The 26800-nt window shown below is 40.4% G+C and overlaps 1 protein-coding gene and 1 long non-coding RNA gene across 4 annotated transcripts in view; both read left to right on the top strand.

Annotated features, from left to right (window-relative positions):
* Positions 1–635: 635 nt before the first annotated feature.
* On the top strand, positions 636–20059 carry LOC124070319. Its single transcript, XR_006845171.1, has 4 exons — positions 636–656; positions 14172–14284; positions 19126–19234; positions 19422–20059. It is a non-coding gene; the product is annotated as an uncharacterized LOC124070319 (long non-coding RNA).
* A 304-nt stretch (positions 20060–20363) lies between these two features.
* LOC124070318 (protein turtle homolog B-like) overlaps positions 20364–26800 on the top strand; it is a 119085-nt gene continuing 112648 nt past the window's right edge. For all 3 annotated transcript variants that reach the window (XM_046410122.1, XM_046410123.1, XM_046410121.1), the window contains exon 1: positions 20364–20685. In XM_046410122.1, coding sequence (XP_046266078.1) covers positions 20622–20685 — 64 coding nt within the window. In that variant the 5' untranslated portion in view covers positions 20364–20621. The remainder of the gene's footprint in view (positions 20686–26800) is intronic.

Below are 26800 nucleotides of genomic sequence, written 5' to 3'. Positions count from 1 at the left end.
AGACATAACAGGAGAACATTGACCAAACATCACAGACCCTGAGCAGCATGTAGTATTGACAGCCAGCCCTCCTAACTACTGGCAGCCTTTTATACTCTGCCACTGATTAGGACCTTAGCCACTACCAAACATAGGGAAATATACCCCTCCCCTAACATCAAACATTAGAACAATTTACAAACAGAATTAAAATGCATATCCCCTATATTTGTCGCCCACAGCCGACATGCTCTTAATTTATATACTACTATAGAATAATGTGACAGAAATCCGGAAAGAAAACATGCAATACATTGTCACCCCCTTTCCTATTAACAATATGGTATCTCCCAGAACCTTAAAATGGCATTCAGTTTTCCCAGGGACTCTTTTGGCCTGAACACCCTGGAACAAAGCTAACAGGTGAGTGATCTTCCACACAATATTATATAATTAAGGCATCACTGTTGAAGTGGTAACACTACTAAGACCAAATGTTTGATTAGCCCCATTAATTTTGCTTTGTCTCCTCTTATCATTGCAGGCCAGGACTCAATTCCACCTCAACTGAGAAGCACCTCCCACATCACCAAACCAAACATTTTCAATACCCACAAAAAGAGAGGAAATGCTAGGAAAATCAGTAATGAAAGAGGACCTTCATTACAAATAGAGAGGTGAGAGGATGCATTTCAGCCCCGCATGTTGAAAGTGACAAAGGAGTGCTGCCAACAGCAGCACGACAAGAGACTGTTTAATGAGTGTGTTTTGTCCATGTTTTGTGAGCGCTTGTTGCCATTTTGGGTTCTCTGCTGCACTAAAAGAATCACTTCATGAAGTTAGATATTTGCTACATGTATATATCTACTAGATCAAGTCCAACCTGCAAACTGATGTAGTAGTTGCATATTATGTCCAGTGTATAAGCCTGACTTTGAATTTGGTTTATAGAAGTACAAGATTATACAATTAAAATGTTGGCAACTTTGCAGTTTAAAGGTGCACTAATCAAAATTTTTGAATTGAGAATGAAGAGTCAGTTAATACCAGGAACACATGTCAAAGGGAAGACTATACATATACCACAGATGCTAACGTGTGTGGATGAGGTTGCACAAGGTGTTGACAAAGAATGAGAACGTGTTGGAATGGATCAGATGAGTATGTGTAATATTATGGAGTTGCTTGTAGTGTCAAATACCCAGAGAATTAACATCTTCTGCCCTTAATCTCAGCTCTTTGGAGAGTTTTCAGTTTCAGTTTTTGTTTTACAGCCCAAAACTTTTGATTTTCAGGTTCACTCTCACTGCTGTCACCGACCTTGTTGTTAGCTGCAGTAGGCAGCTGTTCAGTAAAAAAGCTCTAAAAACCCACATTCTGTCCAGCACCAAATAGCAAATAAATGAAATTATCTGGTGAACCCAGAGAGCATTTAGCGCTCTAATAGCCAGATATTTTTGTAGGGAGTTAGTAGAGACTAAAGACAAAGCTAAAACAATTGGCAACTTGCAAGATTGGCGCCTGAAGCCATTTTGGAAGTACCTTCAGTGCCTCTGAACTGCTGTGAGATAAAAGTCTGTATTTTCCAATTGACTCATAGTCAGCAAGTGTCTGCCTATTTAACTGAAAGCTTAAAGGCTGGTGCTCACAGTGCGGTGGATGTGTGCTTGACAGCTATGAGTGAATTTTAAGATGCTGGGGCGGACTGATTTTCCCATAGGAAAACTGCTCTTTATAGGGTGATGTTCTTGTAATATCAAAACAGTTTGTGAACAGTAACATTGAAACACACAATCCCATCAACCTGGTAATGTCTCTGACTTAGTTTCCTCTGCGGTTCCTGGTGAGGATTAGATCAGGCTCTGGCCACTTGGCAGCTCCTGACAACTCTTCAAGGCTTGGGTTGTGCAGCAAAGAAAGTCAGCTGAGGTGGCTGTGGAGGCAGAGGAGGTGCAGGAGGTGAGGGTGAGAGGCAGCCATGGCCATCTCTATTGTTGGCAGTAATCACTGGTGACTGGGGGGGTGCTGTAGGTTCAGAGCAGGCTGTGCCTAAGAGACATGCTGTCTGATGTTCTCCACCTTTTCATGCACTCATCCTCTGTCTCAGAGTGCTGTAGCCAGAGGTGTCTGTGAATCATAGTCTGCCAAGCTGCAGTCTGTGCTTGGGACACAGCAATGAAAGCACACAGGGTGTGGATTGTGCTGGTATCTTTGACACTTGTTCAGGAGGTAGAATAGATGACTGAGCAGCCAGCTTCATCAGTGCAGTGAAAAAAGCCATTAACAAAATATTATTGGCTGCCTGTCTTGCTTCAGAATAGGTTATCAGGTTGGGCTCCAGAGGAGGAATCGGAGCAAAGCTGTGCTCTGTAAATCCCCCCACCTTAGTGATGAGAACTTTAATGCAGAGAGGAGTTTTGAGGTTCCTAAGTGCTGCTGCTTTTGGGTTGGAAAAGAAAAGTGTACCCCAAAGTGAGGGGGAACTAGAGACACAGTCATGGTGATTTTTAGATGATTTTTAGGTGATTTATTTTTTTTAGACAACTCAAAGGGTGCTTGTACTAATTCATTCAAAATAGTGACAATATGTGTTGATTATTGAATGTGAGTGATACAGAGTCAGTGTTGATAAATGATTTAATTCAAACTGTCATCATTAAAGTATCATCAGTGATTAAATTGTTCAGATAATAAGCATTAGCTTGCTGTTTACAAGCCAAAACTTCCCACTAAAGTTCTCTTAAAACCTTTAGCTAAGATTAGCAGAATTACCTTTCTTACATTACTTCAGCTTGTGGTAAATTTATATATCAACATTATTTCACTCACCTGTGAAATTTTATGGGAAGAAGTAACTATTTGTGGCTTGGTAGCTAGCAGTCTGAGGAGGCGGAACATGTTTCCAGAGAGTAAAGTATAACATCCCACACCAGCTATTTGGAAGATCTTGGCTCCAAATGGAGAAGATAGCACTCATCATTGCTTGAAACCATTTCCAAGCATCACCAAATTAAGTTTTAGTGGAAAAACATTTTCTCCACCCCATCTGTTTCTGTTGATGCTGCTTCTTGTGTGACAAACTATAAAGCACAGGAGAGTTCTCATGTTGGCAGCAAAGGTATAAAAACACATACCATATACGTGAGGGAGCTTCTTGGTTCTCCTGACACCAGAGAAGCAGTGCAGTAGGTGTATTATGATTTCACTGGCAGATGGGCATGAGCACTGCATGTCATGTCAAGACTATACAGTAGTCATGCAAGGAGGACCAGGGAAAGCTGTATTTAGACCACAGAAGTGCCATATACGATACACATGAAGACATCTTCTAGACTACCCTCCTACAACTTGGTGTGGCAAAAACAGTACAGTACAGTTCATACCCTCAAAATGTGATGGATACCTTGACTATGCGAATAAAATAAAATAATTACTGTATATAGCATTGTATTTAGTTTACTGTTTAACTGCAACGTTAATTAAAGTTGCTGTGCAATAATGTTAAGTTTGTGACAAGGCTGACAAGGCCAATCCTAAGCAAAGCCATAAAATTTATCTTTATGAAGTCTATAATGTGCAGATATTTGACACAGTAACACACTAAAGGTGGTAATTCAACTACGTTTTAGCTTTAAGGTCATAGCGATGATGTTGTGCTGGACTATATTATATTCAGATGCATGCTCTGCCTCATGTGAATAAGAAAGACAAAGAAATAGAAATATTTCTTAATATATTGCAGTCCACCACCAGCACTTAATAAATATAAGTTGGTTCACACATTTCTGAGAATATCACCAAAACTGAATATTATAAACCTAATAACTTCAGATGCTCTAACTCATAAACTTGGCCATTTGTGTTGGATTGCTTTGCTGATAATAAAGGAAAGAGGAAAAGCATCAGAGTTCCCCTAAATACAGTTTACATCTTTGGCATGAACTCAGACTTTTCTAACATGCAACCAGGTGTTGGCATATTCTGCCAATGTTAAAGATAAATCCCCAGCCCCCTTGGATTATACAGGCTTTTTCTGCTGCAGAGGTGAACGATTATTTCCACTGCTGTTCGTCTCATTCCACAAGAAAAACACCTGTCCCGTGGGCATTGTTTTAAGTGATATTATTGAAGGATATCTGCTCTGCACCCTATTTGACTCCACTTAACAGCTTTTGAGATTTAATCATCTCATCGCCATTCAACGATTCCCAAGTGGGGTCAGATACATTTAACCCTTTCTTTCTTAGTCAGCCTGGTTCATCAGGACGTGATTGAATGTGTCATTGTTAAAGCACTCTGGGGAAATCCATGCTTGCTCTCCTGAAACGTCCTGAAATGAGCTTTAATGTCTTAAAGGCAAGTTTCTGTATATGAAAAGAAAGAAATTCTTTCCACTAAGGTATTTTTGGAGGAAGATGTATGATAAAACCTAGATAACAGAACTGTGACAGATGGATGTAAACATCAGGCCCCCCACTCCGATCATTCAGGCTCTATTCTTATTCACTGTAAAGCCAGAAGGATTTCTGTTATGGACTGAAGTAGCTAAAGTCTTTCTAATTCAAACATGGCAATAGTTTCCTAAAGCAATAATACTGTTTGAGCTCCACTGCTTTCAGCATGATTTTGAAAAATACGCGCAATGGCCATAGAGTACAAAGAAAGCATTTCAAATTTACCTTGACATAGGGTGGGAATTTTTTAACCACCAGATAATTTACCTTAAAACATTTGTCCTTGACCTTGGCTGCTTGCTGTAACCACTCGAGGGTGAACTGAGCAGGTTTAGTGAGATTGATGCCGGAGGCACAAATGTGAAAACCGTAAAGTTTTGTACCGATTAAACAAACAAGATATAACATGTTAATTAGTGAGCTGTAGCCTTATGTTTTATGTACACACAGGTGAGTGATACAAATATTATTATACTATTGTCTAACTCTAGAAATTATATTTTTGAACTACCACTTTAAAATATTCCGATTTTTTTTTTCAAGTCTGTCTTTACACCCACATGCCATACATATGCACAGAGAGTGAAGAGTCACTTTGAAGCGCAGCTACACCATAAATGAAAAGGGACTGTCGCCATGAAATGCACTCTGAAGTTTAACTTAAGCACACGTGTTATTCAAGTCTTGTTATTCAAGTTATTCAGTCTTAGTCCTCATCATCACAGGCAGGTTTATTTCTACAGTTTTGTCCTGAAAGTACAAGTAATCACCCCTGTCTCTTGGGACTGTTATAGGCCTACCAATTTATGACAACTCATACGCCTTGGGAGAAATACAAAATCTGCCCCAGTTATGTTCAGTTATCAAAATAATGAGGAAACATTTTCTGTCAACATATCTGCCAACTTCGTCGATTCTTTTTTTTCCATTTGCAAAAGTTTCAGTGAAAACTCATTCATTTCTAAGGCAATATTATTGTGTACCGGTTTACTTTGCTAATATTTAACTGAAACCACGGTCTTCCTTGGCTGAAATGTCTGCTACACAGCATGCTTTTCTGCAAAGCCTTCCTGTGTCCTACACACTGTGGGTCTTGAAAATGAGGTGCTCCTGGCTGCACCACAGATATGATTCTTGACTTTGAATGGGATCCCTTGTGTCTATATTTATATTCTGAATATCTATATCTATATATCTATCTGCTTCTGCTTCTGGACTGTCAGGTAGAGTTGCTCTTGTGATTGCAGGACTGCACATTCCCCATTAAGAAGATTACTTTTCTCCTCCTTTGTTTGGATCGAGGTGCAGGACACACCATGCTAACTATGTCTCTGTAAAACCTTCAGTTCTTTCAAGAGTTATAGATTAACCATGCCCAACAGCGCTCTCACAGGAATGCCAGCGGCTATGAAATCAGGCCATGTAGGAGAACACAAGATAATTAATAGCTGCTGCAGGTTTATTACACTGCTCCTCCTAAGTGCTAAGAGATATAAGATTCAGCATGGGAAGTCAGAGTTCCCTCTGGAGGACTGGAATGGTTCTTACATTGTACACCAGGATGACACTTCATGCCTTGATTGCATTGCTCTCTGGCGTCAGTTTATTAATTTAAAATGAGACAATCTGCTATCACTGTAGTATTCCGTTGCATAAGGATTGTATTGTGGTTGTTGGGTAAACGCCATGCACTGCTGGCATGTACAGGTCATGGCTATGGGGACTGTTGGAGCGCCTTGAAAAAACATGAAACGAGCTGTATCTCTTTAACTGTCTTTTTCTGTCTGTTATTTCTGCATCTCACACATTTAGATACAATTCATTTTGTTATCTTTAGTTTTGTTAAATTAAAAAAAAAAAAAAAGTTGCACCATATGAAATAACCTAAAAATCAAACCTAAAACTGCCCAAGTAGTTCACCCACTATTTGATGTATGTGTATATTTTACTGCCAATTACTACAGTGACATTTATGGCCACATAAATCTGTTTCCAAGGCACATTGCAGAAGGCATGTTGATGAGTGTTGTAGCTTAACACTTAGTCAAACTGATCAAACTGCAAGGAGTAGAATTTAGGACTTTAGTGAAAGATGGAAGGTCCTCACATTTACCAATGCTCTTGCAAATTTTCAAAACATTTATCATCTTTCTTTCTTTTGAGTTAAAAATGCTTCTAAATTGAAGAGAGCCACTTTTCAGTGTGGAATGCTATTGTCTGTTTGTGTTTATCCAGCAGCAAAATGTCTTTCATGTTATTGGCTTTTCATTTTGTTTCAGATTCAGCTAATTTCTATTTAATCCTTTATCTATCTCTACATATAGGGAAAAAAATTAGGATTTCTGCTACTATTGTTACTAAAGATATTAAAGATTAAGTGCTTTTAACACATGAATATGTTTTTACACAAAAGCAGCATAAACCATGGACAGTATAATAAGTGGATGGAACTTCCATGTCTGAAAATTGAAGCAACCAGAATAATAATAATAGAATAATTCCTACATTTCTTTCTCATCAGTTTTCAAAAAGAAGTCTAATTGTAGTCTATATCAGTTTATGAGAAAATGTCTTACTTCTTACTTGATTTATTACCTCAATAAACAATTTCCTGATGAGTTTATGGCCTCAGTCTGAATTGCGGTCACTTGAGAGCTACTCTTAAAAGATCTTTATTTACTCCACTCCAAGTAGGAGTGCTTCGCTAGATGGACGTCTTCATGTTGTGTTGTGTAATTCTTAGAAGCTTGATAAATACAGACCCAGAGGAAATAAGGTCCATGTTGTCTATTCTGAACTATATATATTTAATCAACTTTTCTTCAAAATCATCTCTACACTTTGGTGAACAACATACCAGCTGAAAAGCAGAGGCAAACGGGTTGTGCTTCCAAGCAACTCATGGAACAGCAGCTATCTCGAAACTCTTCCCACCATCAGGGTGGGAGTGGTGATGGCAAACTGGTTCTCCTTTCATATCTCCCAGAGACTTGCTCTGCAGTCTCCTGTCTGTCACTTTTATTTGTCGTATTGGCATGAACAGCAGACATATAGGCGTCGTGGGGGCAGAAACACACATTGTGCCACTGAAGTGTCATACTGTATCCCAGACTCAAATCTGGACAGGGACTTATGTCACAATCAACTGCCTTTCCTTCCCTCTTTGCACTGTTTAATAAAGGACACCTTACAAAAAATAGGATGACTGATGAGGACATAATGAAAGAGGAATGTTGTCACACCTCCTACACTTACTGTTGCTGGCCTATATGAATACATTTTATTCTTTCTTCAGATTATTTTTTAATCTTGGTGTTGTTCAGTATAGTGTTGTTTTCCAGAGTGGTCTGGCTACCTTTGTTGAAAGATTGAAATGGACTTTGGTAGCCAATAAATAATACAGATTCAGGCCATATACAGAGACATTTAAATGATATGAAAGATGGTTGTTGTCCTCCACTTAAGCTTTCAAAGGAGTGCTGAGTGTATAACCCTATCTTTCTATTAAATACATGAGCGTTATTAAAAACAAAGAGACTTTTCATGAATGCGCGAAACTGCAAATTGCTCCAGTGGAAAACATACAGAACTCCATGCATCTTGCTACTCGAAGATTAATGAGGCTTAAAAGCTGTTTGAGGGGTGAGATCTTTCTCTGAACAACAACTCAGAAATGAAATTTGAATTCTTTCCTCTACATAGATCAGATTAAAATATAGCAGCACATCACAGATGACATGTCCGATCAGTCACGCAGAGCCAGTCAGAGCTCTGTCAGAATAGATCTGTACCACACAAGATGCCTCACGAGAGGAGAGAACAAACATGCTCAAACAAACGTCATCTTCAGGACTTTTAAATTTTGATTAAAAAAAAAAATAAAAAAAATAAGTCCAGGCAGCTGCTGGCACCTGAAGTCAATTGCAGTTAAAGGTCGCTGTGGCATCTTTGTACAGTCTGAACTTTAACAGATGCTGCAAACAGGTGCTGTGAAACTGAGAACGTGTAAATGTGGAGCTGTGGTGTCGTGTTGAGCAGCCTGAGTCAGAGGTGTGTGAAAGCAGAACGCCTTCATTAAGTAGAAAAGTGGAATTAGATTGAGCTATTTGGAGGAGCTGAGTTATGCTTCGACATTTGGAAGGATTTGCCTCTCCCACAATCCTCCTATATATGGGAAGAACATTAGCCTCGCATTTAACAAGAAAGGAAACAAAAAAAGAAACAAGTAAAAAAACAAAAATCAAAAACAACAGCAACATGGACCAAAATAAGAGCTTTATTTGGCAGCAGAAAAAAGGCAGAGACACGACTGCATGGTGTCCTTAAAAGCTATACAAAAACTATACAAATCCAAAATCCCATTGCCTTGTTTGGGAAACGGGACTTTGGCTGTGTATCTGTATTTTCTATTCTTTGTGTGTGCATGTGTTCACACACACAATACAACAGTAACTTTAAACCATCTCTATAGCTTTTGTAAGCATGTGTTTTCAGTTAAAGCAACAAAGAAAATAGATTTGGCCACCCTTTGGCCTTGAGTGGATGCGTTACACCTTTTTCTCTGTGTGACTCTGCCTGAGTGTCTGAAGGCTCCCACTGCAAAATTACTTTTAACTTCATTCAAACTGTTTAGAATACTGAAGCATTTAATTTGAAGAGGTGAGGTTTTTTTTTTCTTCATAAAATCATAACACATTGAATGTCCGATGAAAAACATGAATAGCACGTCTGCTTCTCTGAGTGAGGTCTACATGTGAGTAGATGGAAGAGGTAACAGATTTGTCTGAGACTGAATGGAAATCAAAAAAGCACAGACTGACCTCCTCACACCATGCAACCACCCTCAGCTATTTATTATATGAGACATAATGTATTCTGAGTCACCTTTGCAGCGACACTGACAATGTTCTAAGAATGTTTGGTATTTGTCAGTCACAATACCTTTTAATTTAGAGACAAACTCCCCATGGTACATCACAGTATGTTTTTAAAAAGGATCATTTCGTCTGAAAAACGCCACCATATGTTGTATACTGTGATGTGATATCATTTTGATAATATGTCGAGTCATTTTGTTGTTGATATTTGTACTTGGAAATCTGAACACTAAAAACTTCACTTCACCTTCACCTAACCTAACCTAACCTAGCATAACCTAACCTAACCTAACCTAACAACAGTAATTAAGGACTTGCTCTGCTAGTCTATGGATTTCTTTCTTGACTAATGGTGACACCCAAAATAATCAGTCAGTCATGATCACGTTTGATTAAAGATGTGAAAATAGGGTGATGCCTTGAGAGGATGAAAATTCGGAGAAAACACTGGGATCAAAGCTTTCTCACCTTCCTGTATTTTTACCATCGTCAAACAGACTAATGTGTGCATTTTTAACACTTGTCAACTGAAGTTAATCTAATTCTGTCAACACAGGATTAGCTTCTTGGCTGCTGCGCTGCTCTGCAGACATAAAGCACACATGCTCTGTGTGATTATGGAATTTCAACGAGCAAATCAGACTTCGCAGATTATGAATAAACATGCTTAAATTTTGTTGCTAAACGTCTACTGAATTAATGTACCGGTCATTCATTTAAATAGAATTAACAAGAAGGTGCTCAGCTGTCTACACAGAGAAGGACATGATCAGAAAAGTAATCATTCATTCATCTTCATTCATTCATTTCTCTGATTTTGTGGCAACAATGAGCTTCATTTATACCTTGTGTTGTACTGACATCCCCATTACTTCCTCATTGTTTGAAGTCCCACAGAGACCTCACTGCTGTATGTATGGAAATGATGATAGTAATTACCAATCAGCTATTTTTTCAAGTGTTGTTTTTTTCTTGGGTGGCACGGTGGTGCAGTGGTTAGCACTGTCGCCTCATAGCAAGAGGGTTCCAGGTTTGAATCCCGGTCTGGGCCCTTCTATGTGGAGTTTGCATGTTCACCTGCGTGAGTACTCCAGCTTCCTCCCACAATACCAAAAACATGCACATTAGATTAATTGGCTACTCTAAATTGCCCCTAGGTGAGAGTGTGTGGTTGTTTGTCTTTGTGTGTTGGCCCTGCGATTGACTGGCGACCAGTCCAGGGTGTACCCCGCCTCTCGCCCGTAGTCAGCTGGGATAGGCTCCAGCTCCCCCGCGACCCTGACGGATAAGCGGTATAGAAAATGGATGGATGGATGTTTTTTTTCTTTTGTCTTGAAAAGCCTTGTAACTGTCCCTTTTGAACCAATTCCCATTTTAATCTTGCACTTCACGTCTTTGATCACTTTTAGAATTAGATATGCACCTTCAGTTGTTTGATGTGACATATTCCTTGTCACCGGCCTGATGGTTCCTGTGAGCTTTTTAAATTCAGTTTTGTAACACTAATTACATTTTTTAACTAAAATCTTTATTGCACTGTGCTTGCCGGTTTATAGCTTCCAGTTAGTAACAATTTTAAATGCCAAACATTAGCGTCAATAGTGCCAAATTTTGTCCCAGTTTGAGATTAAAATTACAGTTTCATTATATCCATCAGTGTGCTCCTTTCATATCTTGCCACAGTTGTGTGGTGACCTGGATATTGTGTTTGTGGTTTTTGGTTCACTCCCCATGGTGGTGGTGGTCTGAGGGGGAGGAGGCACGGCCTGGGCTATGTGCCAGCTGGACGTTCAGTTCTCCTGGGTTTTAGGGAAAAGGTTGGGTTAGAAATAGACAGAATGTGTGTGTGTGTGAGAGAGAGAAAGAGGGGGAAGAGGCCATCAAACAACCCTAATTGATCTCCTCCATCCCAGTTTCCATTGTATCCCAGTCATGTGCATGGCAGACCCACAGGACAGAGAATGTGGTATCTGTATTCATGACAGCCTTCAAATGTAGCCCGAGCTATGGCTGGAATCTCCAGAGTGAATGTCCAGAGTAACGATGGTGCTGAACCTGCATTATTTGGGTGCCTGACTGTACTGTAATAAACTTGTAAGACTTAAAGTAGAAGCCATTATGGTTGGCTTAGTCTTGCTGGGGGTGTAACCTGAGCTACTGCTTTCAGTCCCAGGCGCATCTTATGGCTTAAAATGGCAAAGTCATTAAGGTATCCAAGGTTATGTGTGGATACATGAAGAAAGCTTCAAGGCAAGCTCATCAGTGATCCAGCCTTTGTGAGATTCAAGTATGGCACACATTCATAAAATCAAAACAGATACAGTGATCTTATTCCATAAATAAATGATTAATTCTAGTGTCACCAGCCACCAATCCGTCTTGCACACAGGTATTCTGCATTGTACAGAGCTGCATTCCCAGGTACTACAAGAAAAGACAGGGGCTTTATAAAAACACAAGATTCAAACTAGCTCCAGCCAAAAGAATAAATCATGGGGAAAAAGTTAAAATGTCAAGTGCGTGATAATAGTGCTTAAAACTGCCCAAACAGCAGGCAGCCTCGCCATCCCACCTCAGCCTGCTTTGTTGCCTCTGTTCCTGAAGCTGCAGCGCTCCACATTTTCCCTATTACAGCTCTCACGGGTCTGCACTCTCCGGCATCTCAGGGGAACACAAAAACATCCGCCAGCACCACAAACACAATCAAGGCTCCCCAATGCCCAACCTCTCTTTCTGTTGCTACTTCTCAGTCTCAGCGGGGAGGACCTGCCTATGCAGTAACGCCATAGGTCCGTTTGTGTCGTGCTCCCCACTGGGGATTGCCACATGTACTAATTCAGGCAAATCGACTTTGTTTGTGTTTGTCACACTGATAGTCTCAACCATATTGTAATAGGTATCTGTGGGCTGATGCAGGCAATGAAATATAAGTATAACTTTTAAGAAGTATGAGACTACACTGCTGATTTAAAAAAGAATTTTAATATTTTTAACCCTGAACCCTATATTTGCATATTTCGGTGTGTAAATGATTCATACTTATCAAAAGTTTTTGGAGCTGGTCCAGTAGATCTTCTCAGCTGGCTGTCACGACGCTGTTGCAGTCGCTGCAACATAATCCTTTAGGGCAACTCCAGCTGTCAAAGTTACATCAACTGAAAGTGCCTTTTTTTTTGTCACTCACAGACTTTGAGTTTCTGTTAAAGAATTAAATCCTTTTTGTATAAGCAGAAACACAAGTTTTGCTCAGGGAGAAGTCTCACTCTGAAATCTTCCCAGAGGTGAGATGTTGCAAACTGCTCCTGCCAAAATGAGAGCTGACTGGTGGTGCAGTCAGCCTGGCATTATGGCATCATTTATATCTGCTTTAATGTATATTTTTATGCTAAATAAATGAATAAATTTGCCCATTTGTCCAATGTTGATGGTAGTTCCTACTCCTAGGAAAATAGTAAGCAATCCTGGTATCTTTGTCACAAAGGCACCAACAATAATTTCACCAGGAAACACTAGGGATGGGATTTCCACGTTCAGAACCAAGGGGCTATTAGAGACAAGGACATCAAAGAAAGTTGTGAATTGGAGAGAAAGAAGTAATCATTCTAAACTCCAAGTAATCTTAATTTAAATGACCACAGCAGAGGTTATTAACATTATCAATTGTTGCTTGATAAAGCAAGTGTTTTCAGTTGCATGTACATGCCGTCTGTTAATCAATAAACTCATGTGAACCTGCTCAGGTTCTGTTTCTATGAGAATCCAAAAGATCAATGTTATAACCATCTGTATGTTCGTCACCACAAGTGACACATTTCACATATACATACTTGCTGGATCCATTGTAGCAATATAGAAATATTTCCTCTAGCAGCTTTAGGCATTGTGGCTACCGCCCACTTCAGCCAGCCGCTCCAACTTGAACGAGCTAGAGTTTGTTCACTTGTGGACTAGCAGAAAGTTAAACTACGATGAAATGAGAATTAAATTGTACATTAAGATTTATTATGTAGCATTTCCACATTCGAATGAGAGATTAGTGAGTCCATCTGTATCTGTGTCTGTTCAACAACCTAATCTAGTCCACATTTGTACTCAGAATGGATGAGGCTTGAACAGGAAGTGGGTTGTGCTTTAACTGGAACTGGGGGGAGGCTAATCAGAAGTTGTTCATTTCAGTCCGAAATTGATAAAGGTTGATCAGAAGTTGCTATATTGATTCATCTGTTGAAAAAATTTACATAATAGTCTCCAAAAAGAGCTTCAGATCAATGTTTTTGATCAAAAACTTAATTATTATTAATTATTAAGCTTCAATTAGCTACCCAATGAAGATTTTCCTTTATTACCAGTACAGACATATTGACACATTTTATTTGGATGATACTCATGCTCTTGTTCATACTCATACTCATTATTTGTACTGGATACTCACTTCAATCAAATACTCACTTGATCCTCTTTAAAATCTCAAAAAACAGCTCAACCTTTGCTAAACTTCCTTTATCCCAAGCGTTTTCAACAATGTTCAAAACCAGAGAAATCTTTCCATTTGTTTGGTTGCCTGTCAGTATAACTTCCAGGAGAGAGGAAGGAAGTGGGCAAGTGTGTCTAAATGTAATGTGACTAAAACTTGAATCGTTACCTCGTCTGTGAATATTTCTGTGTAACACACTTCAGATACATTTTCACTGGCAGTGGTGTTTGTTCTTCAACAGTGATGGTAACAACTCCCATGATGCCTCACTACATACATCTTTTGTTTTCATTAAGAGACTCAAGACAGCAGAAAGTACATACTGTACTTCAGTAAATATGCATGCACCTTTGTAAATATAGTTTTGTTTGTTATTCTCCAAAACAGCTGTTGGTACCAAGGCTGTCTTCCTACACCGCCTCAGAGTCATCAAAGTGGCGAGCTGACATCCTCTCCAGGACCAGCCTGCAGCTGTTTTGCTTTACAAAGCTGCTGTGCCAGTGAGTTGACAGCAATAATCCTTTGAGACCATTTCATGTTGTTCCATCATTTTGCTTGTTTTGAAATGGTGGAGTAAAAAACAATACAGAAAACAAACAAACAAGCAAAAAAACAAACAAACAAAAAAAACCCAAAACAGTTGGATGATTGTGTTTGGATGAAAGTACATTATCAGGCAGTATGGGGCAATGTCATGCCTCCCTCCCAGAGCTGTTTCATCAGCAGTGGCTGTAAACAGACCCACATCCATTCTCTGAATCAGGCTTGAATCATCATCATACCACCTGCTGTCAAGTTCTCATTGTAGACTGTCCTAAACTGACTACAGCATATTCATTCAAATCTTTCTGTCGCATTCCACGATTAACTTGGAAATTAATAAAATTTCCACTGTGTCATTTGTGAGACAGGACTAAGATTTTCCAGCGGCAGTCTAAACCGATAGATAGATATAGATAGATAGATACTTTATTGAGCCTGAGGTAAAATTCAATAAATCCCAAGGGAAATGCAATAAGCACAACATACAGCAGCATAAAATAGGGGCCTAGGCCGGCCCTAACTGTAAACTTTATCAGAAGGGATGGTTTTAAGTCTACTCAAGCAATATTTAAGGAACAATATTTCTGTGTGGAGAAGGCTAACACTACACACACCACTGCTTGAGCTGCTGGGACCAAAATATTGAACACATTGCAGATTTGGCCATATGACGGCATCTTTAAAGTTTACAAGCTGTTGAAACATTGCACTCAAAACCACATATGTCAACTCGTGGCAGTGCTAAAAGAAAAGTCAGGAGATTACCAACAGCAGTAGGGTTAATCCTCTGGGAATCATGACAATCGGCACCAAATATTGTTCAAATTCATTGTGTAGATGTATATATTAAGAGAACAAGTGGGTGTTTTGAACTGCTGATGGTGCTATAGTAGGTGAAAAGTCACTAGGCTTCATTTTCCCAAAAAAATTGCAATTGCGTGACCAAAAATTGCAATCCATCAAATAGTCTCAGAGCTGTTTCAGTGCAGACCAAAATGGTGGACCGACAGACTTACATTGCACATGAACTGCTAGCATGGCTAAAAAGCAATTTCAGACTAATATTCCCATTGAGTAGTTGTTATTTTAATGTTAAACTGCTTTTTATATGACCAAAATCCAACATATTCAAACTAGAAACAGAGGTATTACAGGTAGTTAAAACTAGAGTCTCACTGTGCAGGATTGTTGCCATATGGAGCCATATTGACAAAGAGCTTCAAGGGGGGGCATTGATCCTCTCCCCCATCCAGTGCTCCTGGGCACATGATAAACCTGTTTTCATGTTAACTAGCACACAGTTTTGTGGAAAACCCCTAAACCCACTCACAACACACCATGAAAGTGAAAACAGTGTGTGAGTGTATTTGTGTTTCATTGTCTTCCCTGATAACAGAAACGCAGTGCAGCTTCCAAGCTGTAAACTGTAAAATATCACTGCCTCCTTGAGACTTTATGTGAGACTATAATGAGTGTGCTTTTCCTGTCAGATTTCCCCATTGCCCTCCACAGTAACATGGCACATGATGGACTTCAGATGGAATGCACACTTTGTATTTCTATGTTGCACAGTGACAGAAACGTAACAGCGCATGAGAGTGTGACACAAATGAGTGATGGCTGAATTCCATTTAGTTTCTGGTGTCAGGGTCCTGCTGTTGTGCACAGTCTCACTGTCATGGCTAACTGAGACAGCAATATTAAATGCTTAGCTGATGATAGCTGATTTTTGAATCCCATGCCATCATGTCATCAGATACTGACATTTTGGTTTGGTGGCGATTTGAAGACCTGAGAATGAGGCTGCTCCAAAATCACTTACTGGTGTGTTGACATGGTCACGTCACTGCCATTTTGCATATAATAAAGGGCCCTTTTGAGAGAATGTTGAAGTTGTAATGATGACTTTCATTCAGCATACATGGTTATTATTTCTTATTATTTGATTATTTTGAAAAACATGAATCTGGTTTGTGGTGATCGTGTTTTAACAGTATTTTAGTTTAACCTTACTGTTTTGACCATGGGAGAAGCAACAAATATAATATATATTATATATAACTGTAACATTATGTTGTTGAGCATTCTGTGTTACTTTCTGGATCCATTTCTTCATCATGTGGTGCATAAAATATCAGAAAACAATGAAAAGTTACAAGTTTTCAAGGCTAAATTAAAGGCACAACACGTCACATTCAAATCTCTTAAAATGACCAGAAATATGTATTTTACTGAGTTGAGTACTTACATTATCTCAAAGGTTTCCAACAATGTTCACACATGGAGAAATCTGTTATTTATTTTCAATGAAAGAGTGTGTTTAATTTGGTTACCTAGTTTTATCCTAATTGCTTTAACTTCAAAAAATCATTTATAAAAAGTTGTTGCTGGTTAGTTATTTTTGTCAAAATGAATTTCTGGGCTACTCGTTTCAGCTTTTCAGTGCAGCTTCCATCTTAAACTAACACGTAACATTAATCACCAGGGAGGAACAAAAAACCTGAGTGGAGCGTAGAGTAGATCACAGAACACCGTGAAAGCTGAATTTAAATATATTATTTGCACTTCATACAGCTCTTTTAAAGCGCGCCGCTCGATGTGACAGTCCACTGTGAGACGTGGCTGTGCTCCCGTTGCCACGCTGGCTGCAGTGGCTGTTGAGCATCAGGATAAGGGCCTCCAGCTGCATCTGTAGCCAATGATGTTCCTGTCAGGGATGCTGACATGCTGGGGCTTGACATGTCACACTCTCCCGGCTGCTTCTTGCAGAGGAGCCAAGTCGAGTAAGTGAGGCCTCAGAGGCACAGTGTGATAGAGGAGAATATCGAGGCAGCTCTGGGAAAGAGAGGCAAAGTGTGACAGAGAGTGAGATGTTTTGTACCTGGATGTTCGGTCCTGGAGAGTCCAGTCAAAATCTTCTCAATCATGTTGACTGATCACTTCCCTTTAGCTGTGTTCCTCCCAGTCATTTACTCCTTTAATTTCTCCATCATAATGCAGACTGATTTACAAAACAAGAACAACATGGTACATCATGTTGAGTCTTTACTAGAATTACTGCCTTGCTGTTCACACCAGTAAACCTGTACTTTCCATTAGGTCTGTCAGGTAACATATGTAATGATTGGACATCTGAAGCTGAATACGGACTATACAGCGCTTCGAATGCGGATGTTGCTGCAACCAAGCTGCAAATTTGAAAACGTTGATGCTTCACACACACACATTTTCAACCCAGGAGAACAGAAGATCCATACAGTCAGCACAGTTTCATGGTGGACACCCAAGATTAGTGTCACCAATTCAAAATCTGACCAGGATGAGAAATATGACCACAATCTGCCCTTCACTTCCTGAGTTAGTGTGTTGAACAATGGACAGAAAACATTATGATGTTACAGTGTAGTTGATGTTTGACCTTTGGAATGTAAAAGGTCATCCCTTGATAGTTTTATCCTATTAGACATTTGTGCAAAATCTATACCAAATTTCATGTCAATCCATCCAATAACGGACAGACAGTCAGACCGACACTGCCATCCCCGGCTAAAACATTCTCAAAATGGAGTTTCTGACAGTGTGTGTGTGTGTGTGTGTGTGTGTGTGTGGGGCCTACATCAGGGACACCACTCAAACCATTATGCTGAAATCTTTTCATTGGCATTCTTCACAGCCTCTCTGTTATTTAGTGAATAAAGAAGAATTCCTCTAGCCAAAATGCTTCTCTCTCATTTTTCACCCTCTCAAGTAATCTCTGTCCCACCCACAACACTTTCAGACCCAATGTAAAGCTGACAAATATTGATCCAACCCATCCTTACAGAATCCTGATTTAAACATCAAACAAAATACCAAGTACGAATTAACAAAAAAAAAATAAAAAAAACAAGAAAAACCAACAAAGACAAATAATGTCAATGACTTATTACATGTCCCATAGTGACTACCCTGAGATAATCCACAATAAAAAGATACAATATGGCCGAAACAAGTAGTTGAACTCCAGAAGACATGTTGGCTACTATTCTGTACAACACTGAAGCAAATCACAATCAAGAAGTGCCTAAAAAAACATCTCATAACTCCTGCCGTTCCTGCCCTGTTCCATATGCTTCATCAGCTGCACATTGCTGTATGTATTTTCACATACCTGTTCAGATACCAGTCTTTGTTCAGCTTTGTTGGCATTATTTTAAGCTACATGTCTATTTTTATCTTGCTGTAAATTGTTCTTGGAAGTGTGTGTGTGTATAACACTGAAAGCTTCCTGGCCCTTTTTGTTTTAAAGTTAAATGACTAATCAATCACAGAGAGAACAACAGTGCTATGGAAATGCTGCCTCATACAAGCACAGGACAAAGTGCTGCGTCTAATCGCATAAGTCTCACGAGGTCTTAATAAAGGTACCTAATATAAAGTATGTGATTTTAAAACTGCTAAGTTTCTCTCCAGTGAAATAGCACTGATCAAAAATTACAATCAATGGACAGGACTGTTGAGAAGAACGTTTGACTACGTTTTTAATAAAGCAGTCCCAGTTTAAGTGTCTGAGGAAAGACACATCACCTGACCATGTTTTCAGTGATTTATTTAGCCAGTTTATAACACCGAGCCGCAGACGACTTCATCTGAACAGTATTTCTGATATTTTAACAAGAAATCATAACCTTTTCTGTTATGAGGGCAAATTATTTTGATTTCTGGATCAGGATTAAACATAATATACTAGCTGAGAATGAGACCAAGATGACAGAATGACCTCAAATAACTTGAAACTGATTTTTGATCATCTTGCTAGATGCTGGTAGCTCAACTGGAGCCTCCTCCTGAAGGAGCAGTAGGGGTCCTCAAACTCGGAGGTGGTGCAGAACTGGTTCTGAGGCACGACAAGATGTTGCATGAGCAAGGTAGACTGAGTCAGCTGAATTTGAAATTATCCTCGACTGAATCACTCTATCAATGAGGATGAATCATGCTTGACTCGGACAAGTTATTTGTTATAAGTGCTGTTGTAGTCAATATTCGAGGTCTTTACTTCTTTTTGATGAAGCGCTATAACAACCCGAGCGTGGCTGATTTCATTCACTGTTACAGACACAACACCTCACAGTTCAGCGTGGATTTGAATGCATGAATGGCAGTGAGGTCTGACGATGTACAGGCTGGAGGATTCCTCCCGTCTAATTGCGCAGGATGATGCCGCAGCTTCGCTACGGCTTCACACTCCAACCCACCTTGAATCGGTTCCCTCTGGTGCAGCGTTCAGGGCCTCCGCTGAAAACCGGAGGCTGCACTCCTTCTTTTATGACATATAAGTTAGAAACTTGTAGTTTTGTCCGTGGCTCCTTATTCTTGATTTAAAAAAAAATACCCACAGTCAAGCATTGGCAGTATTACTTTCTTTTAAAGAAGAAAGAACATTTTTCATGGCATTTATCAGACTCCACAGGCCAACCACCTGTTGGATTCCCTTTGTCTTCTGTGATTGGCTGTAGTTGTGATATTGCGTCTGTCCTATCAAATGAGGATGAAGTTATTTAATTAAAACCGTGATGCAACTGTTGGTTTCTAAAAGGAAATTTTGCCTTACCCAGTCTTTAATATATTTATAAAACCTTTTCAAAGATACAAATTTAGGCTAACATAACGGGTTTTATGTGCTTATTTTTCCATTCTCTTTGATGTTTATTTATCTAAGCCTGCCTATTCATGTTTTTCTGGTTGGCTATGATGTTTTTGACTATAATTCCATTATAGCACGCTACTGTTATGAAAAGTTATACTATGGTATTAGTGTTGTAATTGTACATATAAGTGTATTAAGGATGCAAAAGGCCAATACTGAAAAATCAGGCTTTCTCTTTGGCTGTCGTGAGCGCAGAGGTCGTCTATTTGAACCGAAAATTGGAACCTCGGAGTATTACTGAACGCAACAATCCAGCTGGGAAACCGACGGTCCAGGTAACCAATCAGTGATCGAATTTCTCCCACGCCTAACAATGAAACAAGTGCAGAGGCGGGACCGCGGTTATCTAAAAGCTGGCGCTTGGTTTCACTGCCTCGTCTGCTCTCGTCCCATTGGCGCAGGTGATCCGTCTCAGGATGCGAGAGGAGAGCGGAGGAGAGGGGAAGAGAGAGGGGAAAGCGCCGATGGAAAAGTGTCCAGGGCTCGGTTAACAAGAAAATCGGATACCGGCCCGCTTCAGTTTGTCCTGGACCACTCGGCGATGAGAGATTCACCGAAAGGGGCACTTTGAGATATGATGAGGTTTATTTCTGGTCGGCAATAGTACTATGATTTGGTATGTGGCCACTTTGATAGCAAGTGTATTCAGCACCCGAGGAACGGCCGCTCAAGGTGAGTTGAAGTGCAGTATATCTGTATCCACCAGCGCATATTGCTCAAGTTTTAACGTAGCTTATTTTCTTTAAAAAAAAAACAAAAACAAAACAAAACAAAAAACAGCCGTGCTCGTCTTTAAGCTAACTTTGAATATGTCGCTTGTATGTCAAAAATGTCACACTTTACGTCATGAAGTTCATGTGTGTTCATCACCGCACCTGAGTGGAGCCCGGCCGGCATATGATGAGGGAAACGGACCGCTCCACCGTCAAATGAATTATATCATAGCTTTACTACGGAGGGCAAGGAACTCCTTCAGTTGAACCTGTTTTAAAAGAGGACGACCTGCCTATTCCCTCTGCGATACACCGTTGAGATGCGTGGTTTGCAGTGATAAATGGCTATATGGGAGTTGTGACGTTTTTGGCTTTCAGAGTGATGGATTTTGCAGCCTATTTGAGCTGACATATTCCACCCAAGATGTGTGAGTTTTCTCTCCCGGAGCGGTAGGACATTTTTCGGGCAGCCGCTGGACTGCAGCAGCCGGTTTCACTGAGCTCAACACCGGCTGTCTGTATTTCGTGAAATGTGAAGGCAAATGTGATTAGTATGGTGCGCTGGTGTAGATGTCATTAAAATGCTATGAGTGGATTAACCTCTTCCTGGGAAGGTGTTCCTGCTGAAACTGTGTCATACCGGCTTTGTCCGCTAGACGGAGCGCTTCCCGAGGCAGCACACCAGCAAGGTGAATTTAAACAGCTTTTCAGTCACTCGTGCCTGATGCAACTTTGCTCACATGTATGCTTGACTTCACGTGAACTAAAAAGTGTTTCCACTATTGACCCTTGTAGGAAAAATAAAAGGTGTTGTATGACAAGGTGCCTTCACTGGTAAAAGGTCTTCCAACCTGCAGCTGACCTCCCTGTAGAGTGGCGACAGAGAAACCACGAATCTAAAACCTAAAGGTTCAGGCTGCTGTCACGGAATACTCGCATTTGAGACGGTGACATCAGTGAAGTTTTGGGATTTGCGCTTTGAAATGTTACTGAATAGAACTTCAAAATTTAATCTTAATTGTTGATTTAATTATACTATAACCACTAGAAAGATCAGGCTGCCTGACAGTGTGTGTTGTGCGCATGTGAGCTTGTCTCACATTGATGTGGAGAGCATACAGCTGCAGCAGCATCACACTTTACCCTTGAAAACTGAATCCCTTCTACTACTTTTTCTCCCTTGCTGTCTTCCCTCTCTATCATTCATCTTCAAGAGAGAAGAGAGACGGGAACAATTGGGATAAAGTCTGCGCCTCAGTATCACTGATTAGATGATGACCAAAGGAATACTTGATGATATCCTGTGATGGTGTGTTCAACTTTCTGTCCAGGTTCTTGCAGGTTTATATGTATTTAGTTTTGCTGACATCATTCCGGCATGCGACTGTGCTTGGCTGGCTACACAGCAAACAGTTGTATAATGTGCCCCCCATCACAAAAATAAAGAAGATACACTTAAGCATCACTTGTTAAAAGAGGTAGACTTAGGGAGATGTTATTAAGCGCCTTCCCTTGTCTCTTTCACTTTTGGGGTGTGGGCAGCTGGGCAGAAAGAGGAGCTGCTGTTACTGCTCTTGTTTGTGTTTTGTAAAGACCGTCCATTCAGCCAGTGTAACTGGTTATGCATATGGTCCTTGTCCCGTGTTTTAACACATCAACAGAGCTCTCAGCGCTCTGCAGCATCCACGCTGTGCACACGGACAGACACACAAACAGAGACGAACACACCAGCCGACAGAAGCTGTGCAGGGCAGCATCCTTCTGGCCGAGTGCTGCTGTCTCCAGCTGGCAGCTGGCAAATGCCTCGACTTTTGCCAGTGATAACCCTGGACCTTAGCCAGGCTAGCTCCCTTTCTGCCTGTTCTCCCCTCCTCTCTGCTTTCCTCTCTTCCTCACCTTGTTTCATCCCTCCCTCCCTCTCTTTCTCTCCCGCCTCTCACTTTTCCCATGTGACTCAGGTCCTTGTCGCCCTCCCTTCCTCGTCTCATCTCTGCTGCCACATCCTGTCGTCTTCCTCCTCAGTACACACGGGCGAACTTGCTTCCCTCCAGGTTTCAAGTGGCCTCTCTCAGCATGGGTGGGTGGCCAGGGGAAGGGAACATGGTGGGTTGTGTTAATGGAGGCTCTGGGTGTGCGCCACAGCAGCCGTCTGCTGCACCCACTTGTTGCTGCTACTTACATGTAAACACGCACACACACACACACACGTGTCAATGTGGAAGCTTCCCCTCGGGGGAATAATGTGTCTTTAACCAGGATCTGAACATATGCCCGCTAACAGGCTGTCTGCCTTAGACTTAGTTGGACTCGTTATGACTAAGCTGTTAGATTAATGCCACTCGGTTGCTCAATAAATACATACGCTGCAACATGCCAAGAGGGCTGGGGGCTGGTGGGGATGGAGGAAGAGCGGGTGAGTGGAGGTGTTTGTGTAAAGGGGATGTTATAGTGGATAGAAACAATGTAAAAAAATAAAAATAAAAACACGAACAGCATTTTGTGTTATCAAAGTTTGACATTTGAAAAGCACTGAAAGCTTTTATATCTCTTTCCACTGAGTGAGAATGAGTTAAACCAGAGTTGTGTTTAGTTTGCATTTTTTTTAGTGGTTTCTCAATAAGGAACAAGTGAAAGGTAGTGACCGACCACATGCATGACTTTTTTGTTGCATTTCCTGTTTTTATAGGATATGATAGACGAGGTCCAGCTGCAGTTTCAATTAAACCACAGGGTTAAAAATGGTCTTACTGTGGGTCAGTATAGCACAGAAGTAATACTAGATTCATTTTACTCCAATGGATTGTTTTGACCTGCTGATATACTGTTGTTTTATGTTACTATTGGGTTACTGGATTTCTTCACAGGGGAAAGTGAACCCATTATTGCATTGGTGCCGTATTGACCCCATGCCGGGTCACTTTCAACCCAGTGATTTGCGGTGTGAATCTGTTATTTCTTGGTGAGCTTTCTGTGGCACGGTAAATAAAGCCATAGGGCACAGTGAAGTCCTGCGTGAGTGGCTGTCACTGTCCAGGCTTTGTGGGACATGTAGAACCGATGATGAAGGTTGACCAAAAACTAACCAATAACTTACCTGTCAGTCTGTGTAGTCCTCCCCTTCTGGTGTTCCCCATGAGACCCTTGCTTTGTGAAAAATCTGTGCAGTAGTTCATGGGGAGAGACAAATCATTTTTTGATTTAGTTTGTATTGTGCATTTTTTACACTTATTTACTCATTTTGTAGTAAACATAGTAACCACCTCAACCATCCATGAACTAAATACAAAGTTTGTCGTTCATGTTCTTTAGCCTACTCACAGTTGTGTGAGTTGATCTGATGTGATATGAATCACCATGGTGCAAAACAATGCATTAATTCCTAAAGATCCCCCTAAAACAAAACAAACAAACAAAGAAAACAACCAAAAAAAAAACCTGACCACCTCTGTAGGTGAAGGATGGGTTCCTGAATGCTTTGTGTTTACACCTGATTATGTTTTCGCTGTGATTACAATGTGATTTTTTCACAGTGCATATCATTAAGACTCTGTTTGTTTGGGTGAAGTGAAATTCAGCTGGAGTTCTGGAGTGCCCGAAAAAACTTTTGTACTTGTGTATGTGATTTAGTGTTTCCTGCGTCAGCGAATGTATTTTTGGGTGTGTGTCAATAGAGTTGGCAAGGAGCACTGGTGCCTAATTAATTTTACTCCCAGAAACTTTGCGGGTATCCCTGTTTTTTGATGATCCCTACACTATGGTCACTTAATGAGTGTCCTCCCTGTAAGTGGGTGGCTGCTTGGCAAAATCAAAGCTGCTGACCACGAAAAGGGAGACGCGTGTCTTATTCACTCTGTGGATTTAAATGCTGTTGGTTTCAGTGTTTCCTCTCTGGCAGACTTGTGTGTTGCCTGTGAGACATTTAGTTTTCATTAGGAATGCTCTGATCGAGCCTTTTTTTGATCTGATATCAATCGCTGGTGTTACTAATGACAGAAATTGTCAGTATGTCACCAGTTCACTCATATTTTTGGGGATGTTCTTCAGGACTCGTCCAGCTAAGCCTCTTTTCTTTTCTGTGGGGTACATACTCTTTAAAGTTCAGTCTTTTTCATTTGTCCGAACGTCTGTGTATCTTTGTGTGCACAATTCTTCTCACTGCCGACCGATTACAAACTTGAGTTTAGACTTGAATCAGGGTGAGGCAGCCTGCACTGAGCCCCACGGCTTCAGATAAAGTGTTTCTCTAATTCCAACATTTAACTTCCTGGATTGAGGTCACACATTCTGTTAAAATCAGTTGATGCATCACAGCCTAAAGCCTCTAGCACACTGAGCCAGTGGCCAGTGCTTTCTGAAGAAGAAAAAAGAAGAAAAAAAAAAAACTTTCAACATTTTAAGTTGGCAGTTGTTAGCTGTTATTTTTAGATTTAATATTGCCACTCTCAGCTTCATGTAGAGCTGACATTGTTCACTGAAGTGGGGCAATTTGATTGGTTAACAGATGTGGAAGATTAGTTTTTATTTGTTTAAGCAATCAAGACCATCAGTAAAAAGACGAAGAGGTATTCTTGATATCTGTTGGCTTCCCTATACTTTTTTTACGGAATGCTCTGTAGTTTGATTGTATGGCAGAAGATACTTCTGTATCGTTTGCCAGACGGCAGCACAACAACTTGATTATAACATTTTATATTGGCCTCGCTACCAAGCGCTATCTTGCTGTTGGGTTATTATTATGAAGCCATAACATGACTCGGGAATGTTGACAATTTGCAATTTGGTCAACAAAATTACTATTGTAGCACAGTTGAATGTAATGTAATTGTAGGCTTGCAAGTAAGGTAACCCAGGAACAAAACAAAGTTTGCTTTGTTTCACTGTCATCATCTTTAGGGGTTCCCCCTCGACCATGGTTGAGAACCCGGTGCGGACTTAACCAACAGATGTGGCTGGTGGTGGTTTCAACCATGAGTTTCCCTTTTGTAACTGTAGTTCAAAAAACATGTTATAAATTAGGCCTGGGACATATGCTTATCCCTACTAAAATACTGTTGCTTTACTTTGCTGATTTGATTCAGGTAACTATTAACTAACATTAAGAAAGTGAATTTTCCAGTAATTTTTGATGCTTGGGTCTGGTGGGGTCAACTTAGGCCCAGCCGGCTGTCGGGATTGTACTATACTGGCAGACACCCTGATGTTACAGGACTTTCATAGCTACACATAGATATATTTCTTCATCGCTATGCATCCTACAAAGAGCTGTTTTTAAAAAGAAAAGTAATTTAACAAATATGTAAAAATACATCTTTCTTTCACTCGCGTCCAAAACAAGTGCATGTGCTAGCCTGATCAAGACCTTTATCATAGTGCTCACTTTTGTCTCTGGGGTCTGTCAGAAGCAACAATAAATGCTCAAAGTTCTTTGTAGTTGCTTAAAATTTTCTTCAGAAAAATCGGTTTGAATGATGTTGCGGCATGCGTTCACCTATTTCACTTGTGCATTATTCATGTATGGCTGTGCAGTATAATTTGCTGTGGATGGTCGGTGCTTAATGTACAGGAGAAACCTTCGCTCCCACTGAGCTTAATGAAAAGTAGCACCCTTGTAGCCTGAGGCAAATAGCACACTTCATAAAAGTCACCAACCTTTAGATGTCAATCAAGCTGGTATTTGGGCCAATGAGCAGTGACTGGCAGCTACTATCAGGGCCCTTGAGCTCCCAGCAGTCACCATTTTGGTTCAGTGATCTATGGGGTTTGCTTTGGCTTTGCTTGGCTGGATGAACTGTTGGTATCATAAATAAAATAAGATGCTTTGATGGAACTGTACGTACCGTTGTCTGCTTTGAAATTTCCACCCTTAGTAGCTTCATTAAGCTTGGAATAGTTTTATGGCAGAGAAACTGTAAACTCAACAGCTGATTTTGCCTCAGGCTTTCAGTTACCAGTTGCAAGTGTTGTGCATTTCGATTTGTCTGCACCATCACTCAGCGTCCTGGGGTTGTCACTGAATTCTATGCAGGGGAGAAGTGAGCTGCTTATCTAGTATTGCCTTCTTGTTTAACTTCAAT

This window comes from Scatophagus argus, chromosome 14, assembly GCF_020382885.2.
Source record: "Scatophagus argus isolate fScaArg1 chromosome 14, fScaArg1.pri, whole genome shotgun sequence".
In the NCBI taxonomy this organism is placed as follows: Eukaryota; Metazoa; Chordata; class Actinopteri; family Scatophagidae; genus Scatophagus; species Scatophagus argus.
The sequence above is the reverse complement of the archived record's forward strand: the minus strand, read 5'-3'. Positions and strand labels throughout refer to the sequence as shown.